Below are 26,589 nucleotides of genomic sequence, written 5' to 3'. Positions count from 1 at the left end.
ACCGGGCAAACCTCCACCTCCTGCCCCACCCCTGCTAAACAGGTGACAATAGCTTTAAGAGCGACAGGACTTAGTGCCACTGAGTCTTTGATTTAATTTATTTATTTTGCTCCGTTTTACTTGCATCTATTTGAAAGAGTGTAAACACAGAACATTATTTTATTCTGTATGCTGGAATATGCAGAAAATAGGTTTAAATGCTAAACAAATGTCTTCAAGTCAGAGAATATTACATATAATTTATTTTTTGCTTGATGCATAAAGTTAAAAGATTAAAACTAATCAAACAAGTTTTAAAAAGAGACTTTTTGAATTTTATATGCAAAAAAACAGAATTGGGTCTATTGCTTGATTACATATTCAGGTTGTGTATCATCTTTTTAATAAATAACTAAGTAATAAAGTAACTAATTACTTTTGGAAATAAGTAATCAGCAAAGTAACAGGATTACTTTTTGGAGAAGTAATCAGTAATTAGTAACTAATTACTTTTTTCAAGTAACTTGACCAACACTGGCAGTGTACACAACTGTTTATATTCGGGTTAAGTCAAAGGATTAAAGAAAATTAAAACCTACCAAAATAGTTTGGTTTGCCCTGGTTTCAGTAAATGAAGATAAAAGTAAAATAAAAAAATTAGGTGAAAGCTTGGCAGAGACCACCTAAAATTTTAATGAAATATTTGAAATATTTACAGTGAGGAAACAGGATGCAATATCAATGACAATTTTAATGACACTGTAAAAGCACTCATTTTAGTAAGCATGGTTAAGCACGTCTTCATGAGATCGGCTTTCTGATACTTTTTAATCCTTTTGTCTGAACTTGGTGTGTTTTAAAGTAACAAACAGCTTTGAGTTTTTCATCGTAGTGATTCAAGTTTACGTTTTGTTTTAAGTGCACTTCATTTTTATTTTCCTTGTTCATACAAAACATGCCAGGGGTTATCAAAATGTTTTTATTTCCCTCCTTTGTACAACTTGAAGATGTCACGTCAAACTTTGATATAATAAATAAGAAGTCATATAAAACTGCCAGAGAGGTTTTCAAACATGGCCAACGTCTAATCAAAACCACACAGAGACAGAAATTATCAAACATTCTCCTACATTAAGAGCAAAAAGCACAAGTGGGGATTTAAGTGGACAACCAACAAAGATACTCACAAACTAATGTATGTTTTTCATCAGTATAATTTGCATATTGACACATTTACATAAACACACAGAAAATATTGCCGTGTTGTTTGAATCGAGAAGGGGCTAGAAGGTTTGTAGAGGGAGCTTTTAATTTCTCAAAAATAAACCCTCCTTTTACTTTTACAGTACAGAGATGGCAAAGTTGAGGTAAAATTATTTTTTTTGTCATATAAAGGAGTTTCAAAAGCTGATGGGTGTTTTTCAGTGTCCACCATAATATGACTTTATAACCACAAAGATGGCTTAAAAATAAATCTAGTTCCAAATCAGCTGACTACATTTAAAAACACAACAACACACTCACACACACACACACACACACACACCAAGCTTCAAAACTCAAATGGACACATTTTCTACAGAGTTGTAGTTTCTCCTCCACTCTGTCAGTTTTCCGCCTAATGCAGCTGTGGTCCCTCCTCACATCTCAGTGGGACCTTTCATGCTGGAGTCCTTTGCCGAAACCGGTGATGCCACCATGGGAAGGATGCACTGCGACGGCTCACAGTAACTGTTCAAACCAGGAGGACCAGGAGGTCCAGGAACGCCAGCTGTACCAGCAACCCCACGAGGTCCCCTCTCTCCGTCACGACCGTCTCTGCCATAAGCTGGTCGACCAGGATTGCCTGCAAACAGAATGACAGAGGATCAGAAGTTAAACATCCACGTTTTTCTGTAATCATCCTATAGACTACATTGATGCAGCCCCTGGACCTGACTTTTTACACTGCACTGTGATATTGCTATGCCCACCTTCTTTCTATGACTGGTTGTCAATAAATTCACTCTATTTTACAAGATTGTGGGTGATACACTGATTTAGTTTAGTTGCAAGCACTAATTTACAAATTTTTGCAATACAGTCCAGGAAGATTATCCATAAACCTTCAGTTAGTATGTCAAATGTAATGATTGCACAAGAGCAGTGCAAAGAAAAACACAAAATATGAGGAAATATAAATATATTCAAAAGTTTCCCATGTTCAGTTTGCATAGAATATCTGCCTTTGTCAACTATGTGGAAAACCTTAGGCCAAGTATCTAACCCAGTAGTAGTCAAGTGCTGTGAATTTTTGCAGCTTCTCATTACACTTAAAATGTGTCATGTTTGGCACTGCTGGCATTAAAACTCATGTATCAGATGAATATCAACAAGTTACTAGGCCCTGGGTATCTAGAAAGTTCTAAACATGATGTGTTAAAGCAGTTCTGTAATAATTAACATCATTATTTGCAGAGTAAAGTACACGACTACAAAAATGAAATGAACAATTTTTAATCACTATAGCAATCAAGTCAGTTAAACTTGTGGGATATTGATCTGGTCAGTTTAGCAGCAGAGGGGGTTGTCTGTCAATAAGCTTCAGCTGCTTTTGTGTTTGTGAAATTAACAACAGGGGAACTAGAGGGGCAACAATGAAACAACCACCAAAACAGGAATGGTTTTGAAGGTGCAGGACACTGGCATTTTTTTTCTTCACTTGTTTTGCATACAACTAGGGGCACTGTCACTACTGCTAATAGAGCCCAGTTGGCATTTGGCATACACTACCAGATTTGGCAGATCTGCTGATGTCCTGTGTTTTTCACAGATAAGAGTAGGTTCACGCTGAGCACACGTGAGAGAGAGGAAAGGATCTGGAGAAGGTGTGGAAAACATTATTCTCCCTGTAACATCATTCAGCATGGTTTGGTCTGAAAAGGCACACACACCCTATAGAGGCTAGGCAACAGCACCCTTGGACCAACTGTCGGACCCTATGCTGGTGCAGTGGGTCCTGAGTTCCTCCTGATGTATGACAATGCCCAACCTCATCTGACAAAACTCTGCAGGAAATTTCTGGAGAATGAACAAATTGATGCCATTGATTGACTACATGCTCACCTGACCTAAAGCCAATAGAACATCTTTGGGACGCCATGTTTCGATCCATCTGACACCACAATGTTATATATAGAATGTTGGACTCGTTCCCGGTGGGTGATGGGCTCCGCCAGGGCTGCCCTTTGTCACTGGTTCTGTTCATAATTTTTATGGACAGGATTTCTAGGCGCAGCCAAGTGGCAGAGGGCTTTCATTTTGGTGGCCTCAGAATCTCATCTCTGCTTTTTGCGGATGATGTGGTTCTGTTGGCTTCATCGGGTGGGGACCTCCAGCTTGGACTGGAACGGTTCGCAGCCGAGTGTGAAGCAGCGGGAATGAGGATCAGCACCTCCAAATCTGAGGCCATGGTTCTCAGCCGGAAAAGGGTGGCGTGCCCACTCTGGGTCGGGGATGAGTTCCTGCCCCAAGTGGAGGAGTTCAAGTATCTCAGGGTCTTGTTCGCGAGTGATGGGAGAAGGGAACCGGAGATCGAAAGACGGATTGGGGCTGCAGTAATGCGGACGCTGCACCGGTCCGTCGTGGTGAAGAGGGAGCTGAGTGTAAAAGCAAAGCTCTCAATTTACCGGTCGATCTACGTCCCTACCCTCACCTATGGCCACGAGCTGTGGGTAGTGACCGAAAGAACGAGATCGCGGATACAAGCGGCAGAAATGAGCTTCCTCCGAAGGGTGGCTGGCCTCTCCCTTAGAGATAGGGTGAGAAGTTCGGCCATCTGGGAGGGGCTCAGAGTAGAGCCGCTGCTGCTCCACATCGAAAGGAGCCAACTGAGGTGGTTCGGGCATCTGACAAGGATGCCTCCTGGGCGCCTCCTGGGTGAGGTGTTCCAGGAGGCCCCGGGGCAGACCCAGGACACGCTGGAGAAATTATATCTCTCGGCTGGCCTGGGATAGCTGGAGGAGGTGGCTGGGGAGAGGGAGGTCTGGGCCTCTCAGCTTAGGCTGCTGCCCCCGCGACCCGGCCTCGGATAAAGCGGATGAAGATGGATGGATGGATTTTTTCCCCATTAAGATCTGATGTGTTTTCAAAGTCTTCCTTTGAACAGTTGTTTTGAGAAGTGTACTTATTCTCCTAAATATAAACTATTTAACTGTCAAAGTGATACTGTTTTTTATTTAATGTGCACCCTTTCTTTGAATTGCAGAGCTTTCCATGCCTCTAATTAAAAAACATTTTTTACAATGACTGAATGCAGCATTCACGGTGTAAATGCAGCATTCACGGGACAGGGTGGAGCAACAGTTTGACAACCCTCGGAGTATGTGGCAGGGACTAAACACGATCACAGACTTTAGAGGGAAAACCAGCAGCACCGCAGACCACGGCCTCTCTGTGTGAGGATCTAAACGTATTCTACGCTAGATTCAACACAGCGAACACCATGAGACCGGACAGTGTGCGCACCGCGGATGACGTCAGTGCGCACACTGTGTCTGAGGAGGATGTGCGGAGGTGCTTCAGGAAGGTGAACGCACGCAAAGCTACTGGTCCGGACGGGATTCCCGGCTGCGTCCTCAAGTCATGCGCGGCTCAGCTGGCTGGAGTGTTCACGTACATCTTCAACCTTTCCCTTTCTCTGTCTGTAGTCCCAGCCTGCTTCAAAATGGCCACCATCGTCCCTGTACCCAAATCCTCCACCATCTCCTCACTGAACGACTGGCGACCTGTAGCCCTGACCCCCATCGTAAGCAAATGCTTCGAGAAGCTGGTCAGGGACTTCATCTGCTCTGCACTACCCGACTCACTGGACCCTCTACAGTTCGCATACCACCACAACAGGTCCACTGATGATGCCATAGCCCTGACACTACACACTGCCCTGTCACACCTGGAGAAGAGAGACACGTATGTGAGAATGCTGTTTGTAGATTACAGCTCAGCATTCAATACCATCGTTCCCTCGAAGCTGGACAGGAAACTGCAGGATCTAGGACTGAGCAGCTCCCTCTGCAGCTGGATCCTTAGCTTCCTGTCTGACAGACGCCAAGTGGTCAGACTGGGCAGCATCACCTCATCCCCCGTCACACTGAACACTGGTGCTCCACAGGGGTGTGTACTGAGCCCTCTCCTATACTCACTCTACACCTACGACTGCACAGCCACTAACAACTCCAACATCATTGTGAAGTTTGCGGACGACACTAAAGTGGTGGGTCTTATCACCAATGGTGATGAGACGGCTTACAGGGAGGAGGTCAGCGCCCTGACCCACTGGTGTCAAGACAACCATCTCACCCTCAACGTCGCAAAGACAAAGGAGTTGATAGTGGACTTCCGGAGGTGCAGAGAAGTACACACCCCCATCACCATCAACGGCGCTGCTGTGGAGAGAGTGAGCAGCTTCCGGTTCCTTGGCGTACACCTGGCTGAGGATCTTACGTGGTCAGTTTTGTGTGTTTTGTTTGTGGTCAGTACACACAAACAAAACAGTGAAGAAGGCGCAGCAGTGCCTCTTCTTTCTCAGGAGACTGAAAAGATTCGGCATGAGCCCCCGCATCCTCAGGACCTTCTATCACTGTGCCATTGAGAGCATCCTCACTGGATGCATCACCACCTGGTATGGCAACAGCACCGCCTACAACTGCAAAGCTCTCCAGCGAGTAGTGCGGTGCTCTGAACGGATAATTGGAGGTAAGCTTCCCTCCCTCCAAGACATCTACAGGAAGCGCTGCCTGAGGAAAGCGGGGAGGATCATCAAGGACTCCAGTCACCCCAGCCATAAACTGTTCAGACTACTTCCATCAGGAAGGAGGTTCTGCAGCATCCGGTCCTGTACCAGCAGACTGAGAGACAGCTTTTTCCATCAGGCCATCAGACTGCTGAACACGTCATAGACACCTCAGCTTCACTACTGGAACTTTAACATTATGCACTCCATACTGTACAGTAATGCCACTGTTTTGCACGTCTCACTCTGTATATTTTATTTTATTTATTTTATATATTTTATTTATTGTTTACTCTATTTAATTTGTAAAATATGTGTACACACACACACACACACACACACACACACACACGTAGAAAAATATTTAGTATACACATCCAGAAATGCATATACTATTATATATTGTACATATATTTATTAGTTTCAGATGTAGCCATTCTTGTATTTTGCTTGTTTACATTATTGTATTTTGCACAACTCTGTTGCTTGTGAAGCTCGCACACAAGAATTTCACTCACATGTGCTGTACCAATGTACCTGCACATGTGATGTGACAATAAAAGTGATTTGATTTGATTTGATTTGAAAATTATAATATTATTAACCTATAAGACTTTATGCACTCGGGAGGACAGAAAGGGATATTTTTGCTGTTAATTAATATAAAAGGCTTTGTGTAATTGAGCTCAGATCTGGGGGGTTTTTGTCCAGCATTATTGTTCATCCAAACGGCATTTTTCTTTTGGACAATATTACATAATCTTCACTACCTGATGCTTGACTGAGACATTTAGTTCATTTATTCTATGTACAGCTATCTTGTCAATTACCTGGTAAACCAGGTGCACCTGGTTCTCCTTTGGGTCCTCTCGTTATGGGTCCCCTGTCCCCTTTATCACCCTGGTCACCTGTGGGGAGGGAAAGTAATTATCACCAATGGGAAACACATAATTAAAGTTACTATATTTAGCTGTGTTTAGCATGAGGTTCAAACTCAGGCTTCACACCACATCTGGTCCCTCATTCAGATGATTTGTCCCTGAGGAGCTACGGGTCAAAACAACATGAATATAAATGACTGTCAGTTAATTTCGATAATCCCACAGGCTTGCAGCTTACACATGAGTCATTTGCTTTTATTTTTCTGATTCAGTAATAGTAATCCTCCTGATAAGCTCCAGATTTCCTCTGTCTAAATTACAAATACATCATAGCTGTGTATCTCAATACTAGAGTTAAGCATGAAAGATTTATTTTTAATTTTGAGTTTGCATGTGATTCCATGTTTGGTTTAACCTTGCCTGTTTTCATATATATGCACCTGAAATGCACACCTCTGCCAGTGGTTTCCCATTATTTTTGAACTGATCTACAGATGGCAGTAATGCACCAAGAAACTCAGTGATGCACCAAAAAAAGGCAGAGAATAAGAAATGTGCTATTATATGCTTGTTAGCGGTGACTTATCACCAACTTAAGTCAGACAGTTTTGCGGTCTTTGTACTCACTGGACTTGCACATTAGGGGTTGCGCTACTCCAACAATCTTCAACTGCCAAGATAAAGCTCACCCTTAGGTCCTTTGATTCCCATCAGTCCAGGTGGCCCTTTCAGACCAGGCAGACCTCTTGATCCGGTGTGACCTGGGAAACCATTCTCTCCTGTGGGGCCTGGAGGTCCAGGTGGGCCTGGAGGACCGGGCATCCCACCAATACCTGACTCAGGCCTGGTCAAGCTAGCTGCTAGCTGGGCAAACTGATCTGTGGCACAGGAGAATTTAATTTTTTAATTTTCTGTGTTAATCGGTGGATATATAGATGTAAAATAACAAACATTTTGTGTTTGCCACAGATTGGTTTGAAAAGCTCTTTTATCCAAATGACTGTAAAGCACACTGTCTTCAGTAACTACACCTAGTGGTAACCAGCCGATAGAACGCTTACCTTGCATTACCCTCATGCAGACTTGTTTGATGTGTGTATCTGTTGGTGATTTTCCCTGAACAAACAGATCGTTGATAGTGATGAGTGATGGTTACTGAGGAAATTCTGGTGTTCTCAAGGTGTTTCTTGAGAAGATTGGATATTTATAGTCTCATTAAACATTCTGCAAAAATACTGAACAAGTATTTTTTAATTGAATACTAATAATTAACACTGGATGTATCATATTCCCTTTCTCCAACAATCCATTTATTGAAAATTCAAAATAACAAGCATTGTATTTCACTTGAGCGAACATGCTGTTCAATAATCGACCATGATTCAACAGAGAGTTGTAACAGAACAGTACAGAGATAAAAATTTCTCACCGCTGGTCCCTGTATTCCCGGCAGGCCAGGCACCCCCATGTCCCCCTGCATGCCACGGGGTCCTGGTTGGCCCAACTTGCCCTCTTTACCTGGCAGTCCTCGGCTGCCCTCGGGTCCTTTATTTCCTGTCTCTCCTGGTGGGCCTGACTACAAAAAATAGCACCAAACAGATGACTTCAACAGAAAAAAGGGAAGAGAAGTGGGAATCTGTGGAGTAAGATGGAAAACACTGGACAGAATAATACAATAATACATTTTGATCAATCTAAAAAATTAGGTGGGTTCTCATTTTTAAGAACATATAAACCATAATCGTCAGCGAATATTTCACTTTATGCGTAAGGAAGCTAGCATATATGAAAGTTTACCTTTTTGAACTAAGTTATGGGAAAAAAAAACTCCAATATTTAAGGATAGGATACACTTGGTTAGATGAACATACCGATCCTTTCTCTCCAGATTCTCCTGGTTCACCCTGAAAAAAAGAAAGCAGGCGTAAATAACTACATGCATGCAGAAACATCCGAAGATATTTCTACCAGATACGTATCATATTTTATTATTCTGCAAAGCTGTGTCACTTTGTCACAAAGGAGTATTTCCCACAACAGATTTTGCAAACTCAAGTGATTCTTGACACTGTTAACAACTACATCCTTCTTAATGGCATCACTGCGAGCATGTCTGTTTTCCCACTTCTTGGTACTTTCAGTAGTTGATAACTCACCACATCTCCTCTCTCTCCTGCTGTTCCCTCAGCTCCTGGAAGTCCCTAAAAATATTAAAATGTGCAGATTTTTAGCTCAAATCCCACTCTGTGATTTGTCTAATAATAATGATAATGATATTACAGTTTAATAAATAAATAAAAATACCTGGTCTCCCTTTGGACCATCAAGACCGACTGCACCCTGAGAAAAACAAAAAAGCAAGATAATTATTTTTGGGAGTTTGATAGTATTAACTGGAAATAAATAAATTTAGTGCACCAATACCCACAATAATCCAATTTGCTAATCTAGATCTGATCCAGACTTCATTTATCTGATTGAAGCTGCCTGAGTCAAAAAAAGATATGACTTTAAATGGACCTGCATTAGGACAGTGTGGGATATTGGATCAATTATTTATTAGTCTAAGGAGCTTGGAAAGAAAAGCGTCTGGACTTTTTGTCTGTATCAGTTATTTATTATTTTTACAATTTTCGATGAATTTTTAACTCATTCACTGCCAGCCATTGGCAGTGAATGAGTTAAACCCATTGACTCATTCACTGCAATTGACGGCTATAGACGTCAATGGCAGTGAATGAGTTAATAGAATTGTCATTTTAGTGTGGTGATCACACACAGCAGTAACCCATTCTGACAAATGTATTTGGAAAGCTAATCTGAAGCCATCTATCAGTTGTATGTGCAGTATTTCCTGACTGGGGCCTGATACTGGTCATCTGCAGAGTCACAACAACACTCCATCAGCCTTTTTTCAACTCAGGGGTAAAAACACACAATTGTTCCTGCTATAAAATTTTATACAAAACTTCATCCAATTCACCTACTTAGTTCCAGTTACACCAGAAAGCCTGCAAACAATAGAATTAAGGATTTGTCTGGGAAGGTTCTCAGTGATCCAGGTCATCATAGTCTAAGGAGCTTGGAAAGAAACGTGTCTGGACTTCTTTAGGTTTCTGTGGAGACGTTTCACCTCACATCGGAGAAGCTTCTTCAGTTCTAAGAGCAATTGGTGGAGAGTCCCAGATTTTAAGCCCTATGGGAGTGTCCCCCAAGAGGGTCATGGACCCCCTATTGATCCCCTACCTAATCACACGAGCCAAGGTGTGAAAATGGGTGTGGGTCACAATCAGCCAAGGTTTCGGGGGGTTAATACACACTGTAAACATTTGCTATGTTAACTTCGTATATTCTCCGCACACCCTCCACCCCACCCCCGCAAGTGATCAGCTGATCTGACTCTCTCTCTGCTCTGCAGGTCTGAACACGAACTGAGCAGAGTGAAAATGTCTTGTTGGGTTTGCACCCACCTTTAAAGAGGATCATTTATATCTGTTTGCTTCTTTTGATATCAGCAGATCTCAACCATATCCCCACACAAATTCAATTCCCATATTGTTCAACAAAAATAACATTAGTGTGCAACTTAATAAGTAGAGTGAGGTAGTGCTGTGAGCCACGGTACATGTGACTACTTATTTTGGACTGTTGCATTCACATGACTTCGGTTTAAATCAGATCTGTTTTTATCTTGTTTCATTTTGTGTCTCTTACCCTGTCTCCTTTCTGACCACGGAAACCAGCAGGGCCAGGGAGTCCGGGTAGGCCTGGATTTCCTTTGCTCCCCTATTTTTTTTTTTTTAAAAATAGCCACACACAGACATAACCTCCTCTTAACATATAATACACACACTCAAAATCACAACACAGAACACACTGTGTGAAGCCTAGAGCAGGTACCATACCACCCCCAACTTAATCTAACCATATCTACAAGGGAAAAAAACATTTCCAGCTTTACATCATTCTGAACCACAGGCTGGACCCACCAGCACCCCAAGCATCCACCCTCCCTTGGATGTGTTAGGGTTTCAAGGGATAACATGTGGGGATGTGGGCATTCCTGGGGAACAGAGATTTCTTTCAGGGTTTCTCGGGTTATTTTCCTGTCCTGAATCCCCCCTGAGCTGCAGAAAAAATAAAAGTCTGTAACACAAGAGACCATTCATGCCCACTCACCAGTGGATTAGAGACTTAACTGCAGGGACAGGCGTTCATAAAGACGTTCAGCTCTTTATTAAAAGCACAAAAACATGACTCTGCTTTCCTGCAATGAATATCTGAGCAGATACAAGGTTTTTCTTTACCGGATTATTCTCGTGTCGAATAATACTTTCAGGATGGATTGTATTTATGAACACTGTGTCTGCTTGGCTTTCAGTTTCGAGGCGCTCATTTCTTACTGATTTTTGCTCTCCCAGTGACAAGCAAAAAAGACCAGCGTGTACTTTTCTCAAGGCCCATCAGACCTTGGAAATTATTGCGTTCTACTTTTTAATTTTTTTTGCTTGTTTGAAGTTATCGTTATCTGAACATTTCCTCTCTGTACAGCGTCTCCTGTTTCTTTTCCCACAACAGCACTATCATAATCCTGTTGTTTTTCACTCAGGCGGACTCGGTTCTAACAAAAAGCATTGCTTTTAACCCAGATTTGTTGATCTGTCTGTCTGCCAGCAGGAGATCTCAGGAACTGTGCATTTATATGACTGTAAAAAGAAACAATTAAATACAACTTTTCTACCCTTTCATGATCTAAATCAGAGTTTTCTTTTATTTTCCCACTAATTAATTAACATAAATAAATTCTTCTGTAGACATTCTATGGAACACCAGGACTGCCATAATGAATTAATTAAATACACCATTAAATAATTAATTAAATGTGGCAATAATTAATTAAAATTGGAATTAATTAATTAAATAGTTATGACACATGTAATTAATTAATTATTGACACATTTAATTAATTATTTATGTATTTCACATTTTAATTAATTATTGACACATTTAATTAATTATTTAATGATATATTTATTTATTTCATTTTGGCAGTCCTGGCGCCTGGCTCTCATCATGAAATAATTTTATCTGTCAGCCTCACCCATCAAACTCAGGAGGCGGGGTTAACGCTGCCCATGCAGCTTCTCTAACATTTGATTGGTTGCCGTGCAAAGTAAGTCAAAACAGGTCGATCCTAGATAATCGATTGCTTGTGTAGACTTGGGGCAGCCAGGTATCCCAGAATGCAGATCAAATCACAGGCAGCAATGGTGGTGGTGTAGTTTTAAAATACCCCGTTTTTCTGTCACCAGCTACACTTTTAACAGTGTTTTAGCCGCGAATGTCGCGCCGTATGTCTGGTCAGGTTGTCAACATAGAATATTTTTGCAAAAGTGCTCAGATGTTTTCAGAGATTTCACTAGCTCTGCTAACAATTAGCATGCAGAGTGCACCGAGGGGGTTACGTTAACCGGTTTGTTTACATATTCCACTCTCCCTGTTCCACATGTTGCATTCGCAGATTCTCATTTTCACCGAACGATTGTCTCTTTCCGCCTGGTCTTGTGTCTCTGTGCTTCTGTAACATAAAGAACGAGCTGACATTTTTCTCACGAAACCAGCGATCAGCTCAACAGACCCTCAGTTTACCTGCATGCATCCTCCTCCTCATCTGTCAGCTGTTTAACACCTGCTGCTAATTCAAGAAACACGCCTAGTTACCTGGTGATAGTCACAGTTTAACTGGGCAGCCGGTGCTCGATATAACGCAATGTCAGCGCATTTTTCTGCACAAGATAAGTAAATATAGTGTTTTCCCCGAGCGCAGAGCTGCTGGAGCTTGTTTCCTTACAGAGCACTTTATAGGCGAACAGCTTCATCAGCGGCTGATGTCCAATCACCGGCACACAGCTTTGAAACCTCAGCTGAGTTTTAGCTCTCAGTGGTTAAACGCTGGACTTCATTCACTCAGGTTCTGTCTGTCGGGTCACGTTTACTTCGCTGTTTTATTTACAACTGAGCAAATCGGTTTGGCTGAGGTTAAAGTTACGTTTCATAACTGCATAGTTTCACAGACGTTTAATGGTTCACTGGCACATGTGTTAGACTGAACTATCATCTAAATATCATCTGTTTTTTAATAGTTATTCAACTGTATTCTAAGCACCAGCTGTCTGTTAGAATGTGATTTTTTTTCTCTCTCTGTTGGCAGAGGTATAAAAATGCGCAGGAAAATCTGACGTGCATGGCGAACTTCACCGACGATATTTAGGGAGGAATAAACACACATCAAACATAAATGAACCATTTGCCTGTCTCCATAATTGAGAGCATTTTCTCTTCTTATCTCAACACTCTCTCTCTCTCTCTCTTTTTTTTTTTTTTTTTTTTTTTGCTTTTTCGGTCATGTTATGTTTACCTGTCAAAGGCTTGTTACAAACTATGAAACACATCGTGCAGACTTCTGGATGTTAGAAGAAAACTAATACTGCTCATGAATGAGACTAAAGGCAGGAAGGTGTCCTTTAAAACTAAACATGTTAATAGGACCTCCCTATTTATATCATAGTTTATGATATAGCACGTGTATTTCAGTAATAGCTGAGGCCACTATACATGCTGGCCTCATATCAAATGTGAAGGCAGACTGAGTCTATGTTTGACGTTTTTTATATCTAATCTTCCTTTTCAAACATTTAAACAGTCTGCAGCTGAGGGAATACAAACTCAAATTGTCGGAACAGGTTTGCTCGTTTCTTGGATTCATTTGGTGATTTATTAAATCTATAACTGTTATTCTAATCTGCTGCTGAGTCTCTTACACTTTTCTTTATGCTGTATATTTTCACGTCTCTGGAATAGTTGGAAGTTAGATAGTCAGGTGGGAAACTTTGTGTTAACTCATGGAGCTGAGGATATCGTGGATATCGTGGACATGCTGACCTCGCTGCATGGTGTACAGAGCGAGGTCAGCATGATTAATATTCACAATAAAAATATTAGCCGAACATCATGAAGTCTGTATGTGTTTCATAGTGTCGAACAACCTTTGTACAGTTAAAGCCAGCAGTTACTACATGACAGAAACACCAACGTTATCTCTTTTATGTGTTTATACACAGGTCACGCTGATTACTGAACAAAAACCCAAAGATCAGATGTTAAACAGATTTATTTGCTCTCTCTCCTCCTTAAACATGTTTTTAATGTTAGTTATAATTCAGAATTGGCGACTGAAACACGTAGGACACATAAGAACATCAGGAAATAAAACACCGATAAATATAACCTCAGTAAAAGAAGTCAGCGGGGGTTACTACAGCTGTGTACCGGGGCCTGCGCTTTGTCGGTGGGATTGCTTGCGAGGCGAGCGGGTCTATCCCACGCTTTGCCGTGAGACTGGGCAGACATCTCCGAAATCATCGAAACACTTTTGCAAAGAGGCTGTATCTTGACAAACCGACCAGACACATGAAGATTAAACCACTACATTCTCGGCTAAAAAAAATATTAAAACGGTATTTGGTGACACACAAACAGGGTTTTTCAAAGCTCAGTTCTGTTAGCTTCCACATGTCGGTTGTTGTGTGCTAGAAACAATGGCCACCAGGCCAAAGCAATGGTTTTGACTCGATCAGCGTTAACCCCGCCCCCTGAGTTTGATGGGTGAGGCTGACAGATAAAATTATTTCATGATGAGAGCCAGGCGCCAGGACTGCCAAAATGAAATAAATAAATATATCATTAAATAATTAATTAAATGTGTCAATAATTAATTAAAATGTGAAATACATAAATAATTAATTAAATGTGTCAATAATTAATTAATTACATGTGTCATAACTATTTATTTAATTAATTAATTCCAATTTTAATTAATTATTGCCACATTTAATTAATTATTTAATGGTGTATTTAATTAATTCATTATGGCAGTCCTGGCGTTCCATAACATTCAGCTCAGATCCTTAAATCGTGTTGATGTGTCAGTATATTATGCAATACAGTTAAACTCCAGCATAATAAAAGCATGGATACCTGTTGATGTCCTTTTACCATGTATTATTAAAGCCTTTCCAGTCTATACAACCCTTGTGTTTTCCATCAATATTAGAACCAAAACAATATGTCAGCATACATCTAAAAAAATCTACAGCAAAATGTCTTTATAGAAACCAAAATCTACAAATCTGTTGGAGCTCTTTGGACTGTTTTTTTTTTCCTGTCTGAATTCACCAACCCAAAGGAGCACTAGCAGGAAGCTAATGTTACAGCTCAGTTTTCATGAAGTCAGACAGTTGCTTTCTTGTGTTCAGTGATGTTCACTAAGAGATAAAATAGTTTTCACTCCAAAAAATCTAGATGAATACCTAGCGCTACAGGCAAAAAAACTATATGTACCATCAAGATTTCTGATGATTTTCCGTTATTGTCACATATATCTCAGATTTCAGACTAAACTAAAAGCCTTTACTTAGAGTGTGACTGTTGCACTGGGAACTACTGTAAATGAATGCAACAAAGATCACGGAAGTTACAGTAAAACCAGGACCTCAGCAAGCAAGCAATATTGATTTTTAGCACATTTCCCAGACAGGACTCTTTGCAGAAAATAAGATCTCAAATAAAATTTTTAAATATCTTACATTTAAGAAGAATCTTACTTGTGTTACTATGTTAAATTCTTTTTCTCCCATATTTTTTTTCAAAACATAATGTCCCCAAGAGAAAAGACGGCTTTCCCTCAGGTCTTACCCTGGCTCCTGATAATCCCGGGGGCCCATCGGGTCCTCTTTCTCCTTGTCCACCCTAAAACACAGAAGAGCTATGGTCACATCTGGAAATACAGACAGAAGTGAGTCAAAACGCAAGTGAAATAAACAAAAAGAAATGCAGTTTGGTAACTTGTCATGTTTGATATACTGTATGTGATGATATTTTTAGGTCAACTGTCCTGTAGCTATTACAGGGAATCTTTTATATCCTTATCGTTTACAGCTCATTATTTTTATAGTTGAACAAGTCACCGTATATTAACATCCTTATTTATCATATATCCCAGTCGATCCTCTGGGTTTGACTGGGATATTTGATTTTTTTCTAATTGGCTGGCGCTCCTAAAGGTTGTGTGTCTAAGAATATGCTGTCACTCAAATTTGAAGCCTGAGCTTTTGGCTAACAGATGTCCGGGTACACTCTCCTTCTGATTATAAATCTATAAATGCATTTCTTCTCTACATGACTGTTTGCTCTCAATTTCTCATTCAATAAATATCGTTTAATCAAATTTGAGGCAGCGGACTTTGCATCTGTTTGTGTATGTTCTGAATGGAGACCAGCATAGGTGCACTGTTTTCCCTCTCATCTCATTTCTCATCCTGCTGAAGTTACTGTTAAGATAAGATAAGATAACCTTTATTAGTCCCACATGTGGGAAATTAGTTTTGTCACAGCAGAAAGTGGACAGTGCAAAAGTTATATAGCAAAAATTAGAATACAATACAAATGATATACTGTGCACAACTGTACAGAATACAATAGAATGAAATAAAATACTATATAGAGTAGAATAAAATATACAATAGGATAAAAATAGAATACAAATTCTATATACAACTGAGTAAAAATACAACTTTGTCAGAAAAGAATATTGCACTTAGCCTTATTGCACATGTGTGGGTTTGTGTGTGTTTGATCAGCTGGCTTCTATCTCTTTAATCTTACCCTACTGAGGAAGATGAACAGTTACTTACATCATGGAGTTTCCTTTACTCTGCAACAGTTTGCTTCCTCTGTTCATATTGATCAGATTTACAGAGGCTATAATACTAAAGCTTCTAGCATAAAATAACAAGGCTCAAACAATTTCTTTAGACGTGTTTGCACCATGCCCTGCAAGTAGGCCATGTAGGCAAAGCTAACAGGTGACTGCTTCTGGCTGTTGTGTTTTGCCCACAGGAAGGTGGAAGTCAGGACTTAGGTGAGATAAATAGTAGATATTGGGGCATCATGAAGGGCTGGAAGCAAACAGGAGGGGATCTTCTGGTTTACGAAGGGAAAACAACTATTTTGGAGGTTAAAGTGAAAACCAAGTACATGAATTTCAGAGACTTACTGGTCCTCCTCTGAGCCCAATGGGTCCCACCTCTCCTTGATCACCACGTTCACCCTAGTGAACAAGATATCAGACAAGATAATCATCAGAGCTCCAAAAGGCAAGAATTTTTGTCATCTACTCATAGTAAAAGTTATCTGACTAATCCATTAGTTGGTACCTTTAACCCGGTAAGGTACAGTAGTTTAATGTGCTTTTACATGCGTCTATTGAGACTTTTGCGTAACAATTTAATGAACCTGATGCATCTCGCCTTGCTTCAAACTTACTTGTTTCCCTGGAGACCCCATCAAACCAACAACTCCTGGATCGCCTGCGTTACCCTGGTGACACAGAGAGACAAACAGAACATCATTGGCTCATCTTACTGTGGAACTCCTGTCTTTTTGCAAACATAGTTTTGTTTTTCACGAGGTGTTGGTACAGAAGCATTGATCATACCTTTGCACCTCCGTGTCCTTTTTGACCATAAGCTCCCGGCAAACCCTACATGAAGAAAATTGTAATAAGTGAAAATATCTGAGTCAAGAAAAGATGTTAATGAGGAATCAGGCTGTCAGACGTCACTTACAGGAAGTCCCTGTGGGCCAGCATCACCTGGAGCCCCATTTTTTCCTGGAAGACCCTAAAAATAAAAACAATTGAACTGCTAAAGGAGGAGGAACTGCTAAACACCTTTATTGTTATTGTATTATTGTTGCTAAAAGTAATTCCTAAGGAAATGTCTACAGACTTAGACTGAAGGCTAAACTAAAAGCAGTCTTTTGAGAATCTAGACTTCTGTTCATTATTAATTAGATATTAATTAAAACAGTTACCTTGGACCCTGGCAGTCCAGGAATTCCTTCACGACCATCTGGACCAGGAAGGCCCTGTTGGCAAGATAAGAGGGATCTCATTACAAAGCTTATTTCACACATTTAAATCAAAGTTCCACAGTAAGAAAAAGAGGAAGATGTTATATTTGGTAGAGAAGGAATATGTGTAGAGATAAAGCTATTTAAACCCAATACGGTCAGTCATGATAGCTAAACAGCACAATAAGAGCGTTATTGCAATTAAATTCTGAATTCTAGCAAGACAAAGACACAGGAAAACTCGTCCATAGAATACAGGTGGGAAAGGAGGATAACAATATGAATTCAACAGACAATGGTCGGATGGTTTTAGAAGTAGAAAACAACAGAAAAGCAGGTCAGCAAGAAGACATAGAAGAAAAGATTCATTGACTGATTGATTCTAGCATGTATAAGACATATCTGTGCTCACAGGGTCTCCTTTTGGCCCAGGAACTCCTCTGATTCCTGGTGGACCTCGGTCCCCCTATGAAATAACAAACTGCAATTAACTGCAAACAAATTCACATGATGACAGGCCTAAGTTCATTTCATGCTAAGTTCATACTGGGTGATGTATTTCAAGTGGAAACGGAGAGTTAAAAGAAAACTTTGGCTGATGCTAAATTTCTTTTCTTTTTTTTTATTTGTGATCTTACCAGCACTCCTTTTGGGCCGTTCTCACCAATGGGTCCTCTCTGGCCTGGATCCCCCTAAAAATGGTCAGTTTTCATCAGGATTTTATCCAAGTAACACAAAGGACTGTGCAGAGATAATAGTAAGCTTCCACTCACCGGAGCTCCCTGGATTCCACGAGGGCCTATGTCGCCCGGGTTTCCACGAGGTCCCTGTTTATAGTAACGGAAAAATGGACATAAGTCAAATTAAGTTAATACATTTTTTTTCTATTAAAAGTATACATGATTCACTTTCCAGTGCACGTCTTAGATCATGAAATTACTGCGTTTTGGGTCTTTTAGGCTGTATTGGATAGAGACCGTGTAGAAAGACAGGAAAGTGGGGAAAGACTGCAGCAAAGGGCCGGGGGTTGGACGTGAACCCAGGGCTACTGCTTTCCATCCATATGGCATATGAGTGCCTGTATATCCCACTGAGCTAAATCAACACCATTACTGAGCTTTATTAATAACGATTTTTTGGGGAGAACATGCACTCTCCTCACAGAAACTCAGGGCCTTTTCTCTTGAGGCAGCAGTGCTAACCACTGTGCTGCCCCTTTTCATATAATAGTTTGTAAATACGTCTGTAGCTATGGACTACAATAAGCAACTTGCACAAACTTCCTTAGAGGTATTTTTTTTTTTACATTGGACTGTCCCTTAATATATGCCCTTTTGGCTCAAACTTTACTGTTTACGTTTACAAATACAATCCATGAAACTGTATGCAGTGTGCGTCCTCTCACCCTGTCACCTTTAGGGCCCATTATTCCTGGGAGGCCTCTTGATCCAGCTGGGCCCTAGAATTACTCAGCAGATAGAGGAGTGTTAATATGTTTGACTGCATGGAGCAATTTCTGTATGCATTCAGATTTTTAGGGTCACAAGAGAATGATGAATTAGTTTACTGGTAGTCCTTGAGATCCAACTTCACCAGCCAGTCCCTGTTCACCCTCATCTCCCTGAGAAATGAACGTCCCAGAAATGTCAGGATTTGATATCAATGCTTAATTTTTTCATGTAGTGAAAACTAAGATGTTAGCATAAGGTTACCTTGTGTCCTTGTCTTCCCGGCTCACCTGATTCACCTTTAACCCCTTTGTGACCCTATAAACAGAAACTAAATGTTAGAAGTTATCAACAAAAAGCTAATTAAATATGCTAATAATTGATCAACTTACTTTCATGCCTGGGAGGCCAGAATATCCAGTAATACCTAAGGGGCAGGCATTGGGACACTGGAAAATACAACAGCCTATTTGAGGTCATGGAAACGCCCTCCCACCAGGGGGCTCCACTGACAGCTAAAACAACGCTGTAATCTCACAGTCAAGATAATCAGCTTTTAAGATAAGATAATACTTTATTCTAGATTTGGGGAATTCTTTTATTACAAATGTTACGATAAGAACAATAATAATAATATTTTGAAATTAACAAAGGAATGATAATTTTGCTGCTAATCACATCATTAAGTCTATTCATGTTCTGTTCTTAGTATGTTTCCCTGGTATGTAAGCCAAATGTAAAATTGTGGTTTTACAAACAAATAGTTGCAGGTTTATCTACTTACCAGGTCTTTGCCTTCATAGACAGCCGGAGGCCCCTAGAAAAAAGTGTCTGAGCTTAAATCATCTTATTTTTATTTTCAATACAGACCTCATCTATTCATTAAAATAAATTACCAGATCATTAACCTTTATTATCTTTTTTTCCCTGATGATGTTCATTAGCAGTGTACACAGAAACTGGGATACTTACTCTTGGACCACGAGGACCAGGAAGACCAACTTGACCTCTTCTCCCTCTTGCTCCCTGCAGCAGATAGATGTGTTTTTATTAATCAGTTGTGTAGTCACCAGCAGGACATGTTTTGTGATGATTGTTGACTTTGTTTGTACTGAAGGTATTGGCTCTTTCAAAGATAAAAACTTTTTATTCTACAAAAGCTAAGAAATTGTATTTAGGCAATTTATGATTTATATACTCACTGGGGGTCCTACTTTTCCCAGTTCCCCTGGTAGCCCATCAGAACCAGGAATACCCTGTTAAAAAATACAGCAAAATAGCATAAATTGTTGTAAATGAGCTCTACTTCCACCTGTGCAACACTGAGCAGTTTTTAACAGAAGAACTGATAAATTCTAACAAAAACACACCAAAATATTAGCCACAATAATAATTTAAACGCTCCCATTTGTGGAAATGACATTAACAAGATGATCAGATATTTATCATTTATCAAATGAAGCCTTGCTTCAAAAAACATTGAACATTCAAATTTGTTTTTAGCAGAAGTTAGATCTTTTCACCATACTCTGCCCAAAGAATAATATCGTATAAGAGCCCTGGAACTACAGAACAGCCTGTAAATATGTTACAAAGTAACCAGTAACCACTCAGTTGCTGGTAAACACAAATCGGCAACCACTGATTTGTTTGTTCGTTTGTTTAATGTACATACTTATGCAAACCTGAAAAGGACTTAGAAATCAGCAGTGTACTCACATCAAGTCCATCAGGTCCTACGCCCTGTGGGAGAAAAGTCCTAAATTACAATGTGTCAAACTGAGAGTAAGAAATAATTACAAATTTGCAAAGCTTCTGGCTGGCTTTATTAGCTTTAGTCAAATTGTCTCAATGCACTTTTTAAAACTAGGTTGTACAAGATATAATAGGTAATAACTAAAATGAAGAAAGAGGTCAAATTTGCATTGAAAAGAAGGTAATATATATAAAGCAATACATATTTGAATATCTGTACTTACAGGCTCTCCAAGGGGCCCACGTGCTCCAGATTCCCCCTGAAAACCAGCAAGAACAGAAATGTTATTTCACATGAGGACAGAGTACAGTATACTTGCAGATATGTGGTGCTACTCTATACTGTAGTGTGAAAAAACTGATTTAGAGATCTGAGCAACATGACTAACTGAGAAATATGTTGAGACAATAAACTTACTTTTAAGCCTTTTGGGCCCACGAGGCCTGGATCCCCAGGAGGTCCCACAGGTCCCTGTGGACATGAAACAAAGTACATTCAAATCTTGGCATGCAATAATGATATTTTAAATATATATTGCACTCTAGCTGCCATACCATTTTTTTCTTTTCCTATTGTTGTTTGGTTTGATTTCTGTGTGTGTGTGTGTGTGTGTGTGTGTGTGTGTGTGTGTGTGTGTGTGTGTGTGTGTGTGTGTGTGTGTGTGTGTGTGTGTGTGTGTGTGTGTGTCTCATAGTATAGGACTGAGGTTAGAGAATTTATAGGTGGACTTGGTGGACTTGTGTAAAGAGAAATTGTAACTTTCTGTATCCAATAATATACACTTTACTTTTTCTTATACACTTTACAAAAGCTCTGGAGGTCTCCTGTGATATCAGGCACCAAGACGTTAACAGCAGATCCCTTAAATGCTGGATGTTGGAAGTTGTAGCCTATGTGAATCACATTTGTTTTTCCAGTACATCCCATAGTTGCTCGTTCAGGCTAAAGTCCAGTCAACCCATTGAATTCCCTTATGTTCCTAAGACTATTCTTGGAGAATTGCTCCAATATGTCAGGATGCATTATTATCCTGAAATAGGCCAATGATGTGCTTTGAAGTGATGGGTTTAGATTGCAGTAATGATTAGCTTAGTATCAAAGTAACATTCACATGAAAGACAGGACCTAAGGTACAACTGCAAATTGAGCATTCTGACAGTTCAATGACCATACAACACAGCATGCTGTGATGCCCTTTGTGTCCTGGCAACTTGTCACTTTGCATGCAACAAAGGGTGCTCAAGTAGGGATTGGACAAGGGTTTGCATCACTTAGAAGCCCAGAATAAATAATGAGCTGGCCAAAGCAGGAGACAGATACCACTGATGTCAAAAACTCATCACACTTCATGAAGGCAGCAAAGAGAGGATTACCGGTAGTTAGAGCTATAATGAAAAGATCAGGGGGATGGCACCCTGAGATGAACTGCGAGAAGAGAGTCTGAGATAGCAGACGATAAATAACATTGACAAAAAGAGAAAAGAAATGTTAAATATATGTGTAAGCCATTCATGGGATATACAATCAAGATACAAGTTCCTTGGGGATAGCATAAGGGCTCTGATCATAGTGGCACAAGAACCACCAATAAGCACCAAGGCAGAAAGCTATCACAGCCATCAGAAGCCATGTTGCAGGTTGGTCAAAGATGGCACTGAGACAGTCCAGCTCAGAGTAGCAGGAGCCTGGAGACTGACAAGTACCATAGGCTGAAGGAACAGCTAGAAAACATGAGGGATGATTGCTCCAGATTATGACACATGAGACTGAAATAAGTCTGATATCGAGTTGAGGGTTTTTACATTCTTTAGCTCTTCCGCTGACTGCCTTCCTTATTAACAACATTCAAAACACTCCCCACTTGGTCAAAGGCATAGGTTAAGAAATAAAATGTGTCAACACATTCAGTCTGTGACAAAAGGTTCCTTCTGTCTCAAAGCTGAAGGTCAAAATCTCAGCAAATTTCCATTTAGTATTGTATTAAAGTCTATATTCTGCTTCTATAAGTAAAGGAAATTGGTGTAACTTTTGTTTTTAATTAATCACAGAGTGGTTGTGCAGGCTTGCTAAAAAAGAATTCAGTACATATAAAACTCTGAGTCTTTCAGTCTGTTCTCTGTACCACCACCACATAGAGGACAGCAAACACACTGTGACCATTCTGCACCATCTTTCCCAGCGTACAGCCTTCAGTCAGCCATCTCTGGGCAGCTGATTTCCCTGAACTCCTTGAGTAGTGCACAAAAAGACCCCTGTTTCTGTCAGTACGCTATTTGAGACTCAACCCTAAATAAACAGATTGATTTATTCAAGGGACCTTTCTTTTTCCTCTACACTTTTGCTCAGCTGGGGCCAATATAAACTGCTCCTACAGCAGCAGATCTGAATGTCTTAAGTCATGTGGCTCAGATCTTACGGACACTTAATACATTATCGCATTGGAGAATTTAAGACCTACTGGATCAGGTTAGCTGGTGAATTCAGAACTTAATAAAGTCTTTTATTTTGGTTTGGACTATAGAGACCACACCGCGAATGATTAAGCTATAAAACATGACTGCTGGACAAACACTTTACCAGTTTGTGCCTGTGTTGACATGTTGTCTTACTTACATCTGCCCCTGGGATGCCTGGAGCTCCAGGAGTCCCATCTTTGCCATTCTCTCCATCAGGTCCCTGGAAGCAGAAGATTCAGCATTACTGATTTTATTAATCTTAGACTTCTGCATGTGAGAAGAGAAACCAAAAACTGACTCACTGGTGCACCAGTCACTGTAGAGTCTTCTCCTCTGTCGCCCTGAAGACACATGAAGGAGATGATACAATGAAAACTAAATATTCATCATACATATAACTTTATGTTTCATTGTCATTTATAAGGTGATACATAAATGGCTCAATGCAATCATGATACCATCAAATGATTTCATTAAATGTGGATTTAAAAGACTGTCTTAAACTTTTTGAGCCCATAGCAGGCCAGCATCCAAATGAAAAGGCAGACTTTCAGTGCACAATGTATGGCACACTTTAGATTAAGATGATCAACTTTCTCTTTTTCTGTAGGGCAGTTCTTCTGAAAAAGGTCAACGAGCCCTGCATAGATACAACTATACCATGATTTAGACAGAGAGACAGACAGAGCTTTGTTATTGTCGGAGAACATCAGCTGCTGTTTGGTTTCACTGTTCACTGAGCTGATTAATCCTGGAATAAAATTCAGTACAAAAGAAGAACCAAAAAGCAGACTCACATCAATACCGTCCACTCCGGGCACTCCACCTATCCCGGGTGGCCCTGGAGGGCCTCTGGGACCGACTGGGCCTCTCTGTAAAACAAACACAGAAAACATTTTTTACTTTTTTTCCAACTGAAATCCATCTCCAAATACCAAGCAGTGCTGCTGCTGCTGCTAGTGTGAAGGTAAGCTCACACAGAGTCCCATTGTCTGCGTGATGTGAGTGGCTAGGTCACAGAACCAGGTTTCCTATTATTCCACCTAAGTAACCGCATGTGCTCAGATTACTGCTGCCCTCTGGACTTCACTGGTGCCAGTTGCGATCACTGGGATGAACTGACATTAGAAAAACCTAATCAAAAACACTGGAATCATTCATTTAATCATCAATACAGCATGTTAAAGTACAGTAGCCTTAAAGTACCGTGCATTTTGCAGTAACTGCTTTAGGGTAGTTACGTTTCCACCACAGAAAGCTTTTTACATGTCTAAAGTTAGAGCACAGAGTTAAAGAAGAATATTTAACTCATAATGAGATTACTTAAAGTGCTACACAAGTATATGAAACACAGCGGAGTAAAAACTACAGTTAGGAACCGTAAAGTGTGCTCCTTTCTGAGTCGTAAATACCTATCAAATATACCACATCGGCTCTGCCACATGAACGCATAGGACATTAGGACTTTAAAAACGTTTGCAGTTCAGAGAAGAGAAAAAAAATCTACGCTTATCTCTCACCTGAGCGGAGCAAATAAACACAATTTGCAGTAAAAGCACCAAGAAGGATTCCCGACAGATTCGTGGTGGAGCCATGATCTTCCTACGGACCGAGGAAGACACTGAAAGTCCCTTTTTCCAGATCAGATGGGGCTCTCAGGCAGTCCACCTGTCAGCGTCCCCCCTGACTGAAACCCCACCGCCTGTTGGAAGGGGAGGATGTTAGAAAGTCCTGATTATTTCTGAGAGGCTGAGGCCGGCCGGAGGAGGAGGAGGGGTTCCCTGCACACACAGGGTGGGACGTACTTCCCTTTACTTGTAAAGGTTAAGCTGAATGTTTAATACACACACAACTGTTACATTACTGTGGTTCTTATCAGTAAATTGCTACATAAAACATAACAGCATTCTGTAAAGTAAGATGCTTTCATTCCACTTTTAATACCAAAGATTTCGAAACTCAAGGTTTACCTTTTAGTCTTCTGTGGGGCCTTCAACATCAACTTAAGGTCCAACTCTGCTAACAGAAGCCCTAAATGAACTATGGTGGTATAGCTTTAAATGATAGAGGTGGGGGCCTTTACATGTTTGTGCCCAACTACACCACTTATTTGTATTGTACTTCAATTTATTTTTCAATTCAATTTTATTCATACAGCGCCAACAACAGTCACGTCAAAGTACTTTATATTGTAAGGTAGACCCTACAATAATATATAAAGAGAAAAACTCAACAATCATATGACCCCCTTTGAGAAAGCACAACAGTGGGAAGGGAAAACTCCCTTTTAACAGGAAGAAACCTCTGGAAGAACCAGGCTCAGGGAGGGGCGGGACCATCTGCTGCAACTGGCTGGGGTGAGAGAAGGAAGACAGGATAAAGACATGCTGTGGAAGAGAGCCAGAGATTGATAACAAGTATGATTCAATGCTAAGAGGGTGTATTATGACATAGTGAGTGAGAAAGGTAACTGAAGAAGAAACACTCAATGCATTTACTTAATGTATGTAATTCACTCACTTACTGAATGTCATCCTTGTACATATTCACTTACTGTTTATTAAGTTCTCTTTTTGCACAGTCAAGGAGCTTTTCAGTACACATTTCACTACGTGTTGTTCTCGTATAACTATGCATGTGACAAATAAAGAATCTTCAATCTTGACTCTTGAAATGGAAGAAAGCAGCCCTACATATTTGTTTAATATGTGCATTTAAGATGGAAAGTCTCAGATTTCAATCCACTAACTAACCATTAATTAGTGGGGTTAGGTTAAGTGGCGATTCTAATTTCTCCATAGGTGTACATGTGAGTGCATATGGCTGTCTGTCTCTCTGTGTTTGCCCTGCGACAGACTGACATTCTGTACAGGAAGCAGGAAACTGCCTCTCACCCTATAGCACTTGGGATATGCTCCGGTAGCCCTGCAACCCTCATAAAGATAAGTATAAGAAAATGGCTCAATGGACGGACGGTAAATGTTCAGTTCTAATGTCAATCCATCATGTTTCTTTAATTACATCATCTAAAGAAATAATTTTCAATATATTACAATTATATTAGTATATTATATTACTGTTGTGCAAATGTCTTTGCTTAATATTTGATGAAAACATCAACATTGATAAATTAGATTGAATATCCAATTTTAACTAAAAACTACAGCAATATACTACCTCAAAATCAGTTCCTCATTTACTTTAAGATATTATTAAAGCAACTTTAACATTTTCCTCTCACACACCGTGCCCTGGCGTTCCTATCTGGGAGGATGATTAATGTGATTTGTGAGAACTATTTATTATCGTCGTTGTACTTTTCCAGTCC

The 26,589-nt window shown here is 40.3% G+C and overlaps 1 protein-coding gene across 2 annotated transcripts; it reads right to left on the bottom strand.

The window, feature by feature from the left end:
• Positions 1-712: 712 nt before the first annotated feature.
• On the bottom strand, positions 713-26,518 carry col9a1a (collagen, type IX, alpha 1a). 2 transcript variants are annotated; one of them, XM_082537524.1, is made up of 33 exons: positions 26,507-26,518; positions 24,782-24,963; positions 24,059-24,133; positions 23,564-23,602; positions 23,419-23,481; positions 21,223-21,276; positions 21,029-21,064; positions 20,769-20,792; positions 20,252-20,305; positions 20,022-20,075; positions 19,834-19,866; positions 19,442-19,498; positions 19,314-19,367; positions 19,169-19,222; positions 19,007-19,060; positions 18,375-18,428; positions 18,240-18,293; positions 18,014-18,067; positions 17,563-17,616; positions 17,316-17,369; positions 17,186-17,230; positions 17,014-17,067; positions 16,745-16,798; positions 15,385-15,438; positions 10,345-10,416; positions 8,935-8,970; positions 8,787-8,831; positions 8,502-8,534; positions 8,060-8,206; positions 7,692-7,746; positions 7,320-7,508; positions 6,580-6,657; positions 713-1,825 (listed from the first exon to the last, which is right to left on the bottom strand). In XM_082537524.1, exons 2-33 carry the CDS (start codon positions 24,854-24,856, stop codon positions 1,620-1,622), a joined length of 2,064 nt encoding a protein of 687 aa, XP_082393650.1. In that variant the 5' UTR covers positions 24,857-24,963; positions 26,507-26,518; the 3' UTR covers positions 713-1,619. The 2 variants fall into 2 exon arrangements, with proteins under 2 accessions (XP_082393650.1, XP_082393651.1); XM_082537525.1 differs by lacking the exon at positions 26,507-26,518 and adding an exon at positions 25,232-25,253.
• Positions 26,519-26,589: the final 71 nt, after the last annotated feature.

Source organism: Aulonocara stuartgranti, assembly GCF_965226115.1.
Source record: "Aulonocara stuartgranti genome assembly, chromosome: 6".
Taxonomy (NCBI): Eukaryota; Metazoa; Chordata; class Actinopteri; order Cichliformes; family Cichlidae; genus Aulonocara; species Aulonocara stuartgranti.
The sequence above is the reverse complement of the archived record's forward strand: the minus strand, read 5'-3'. Positions and strand labels throughout refer to the sequence as shown.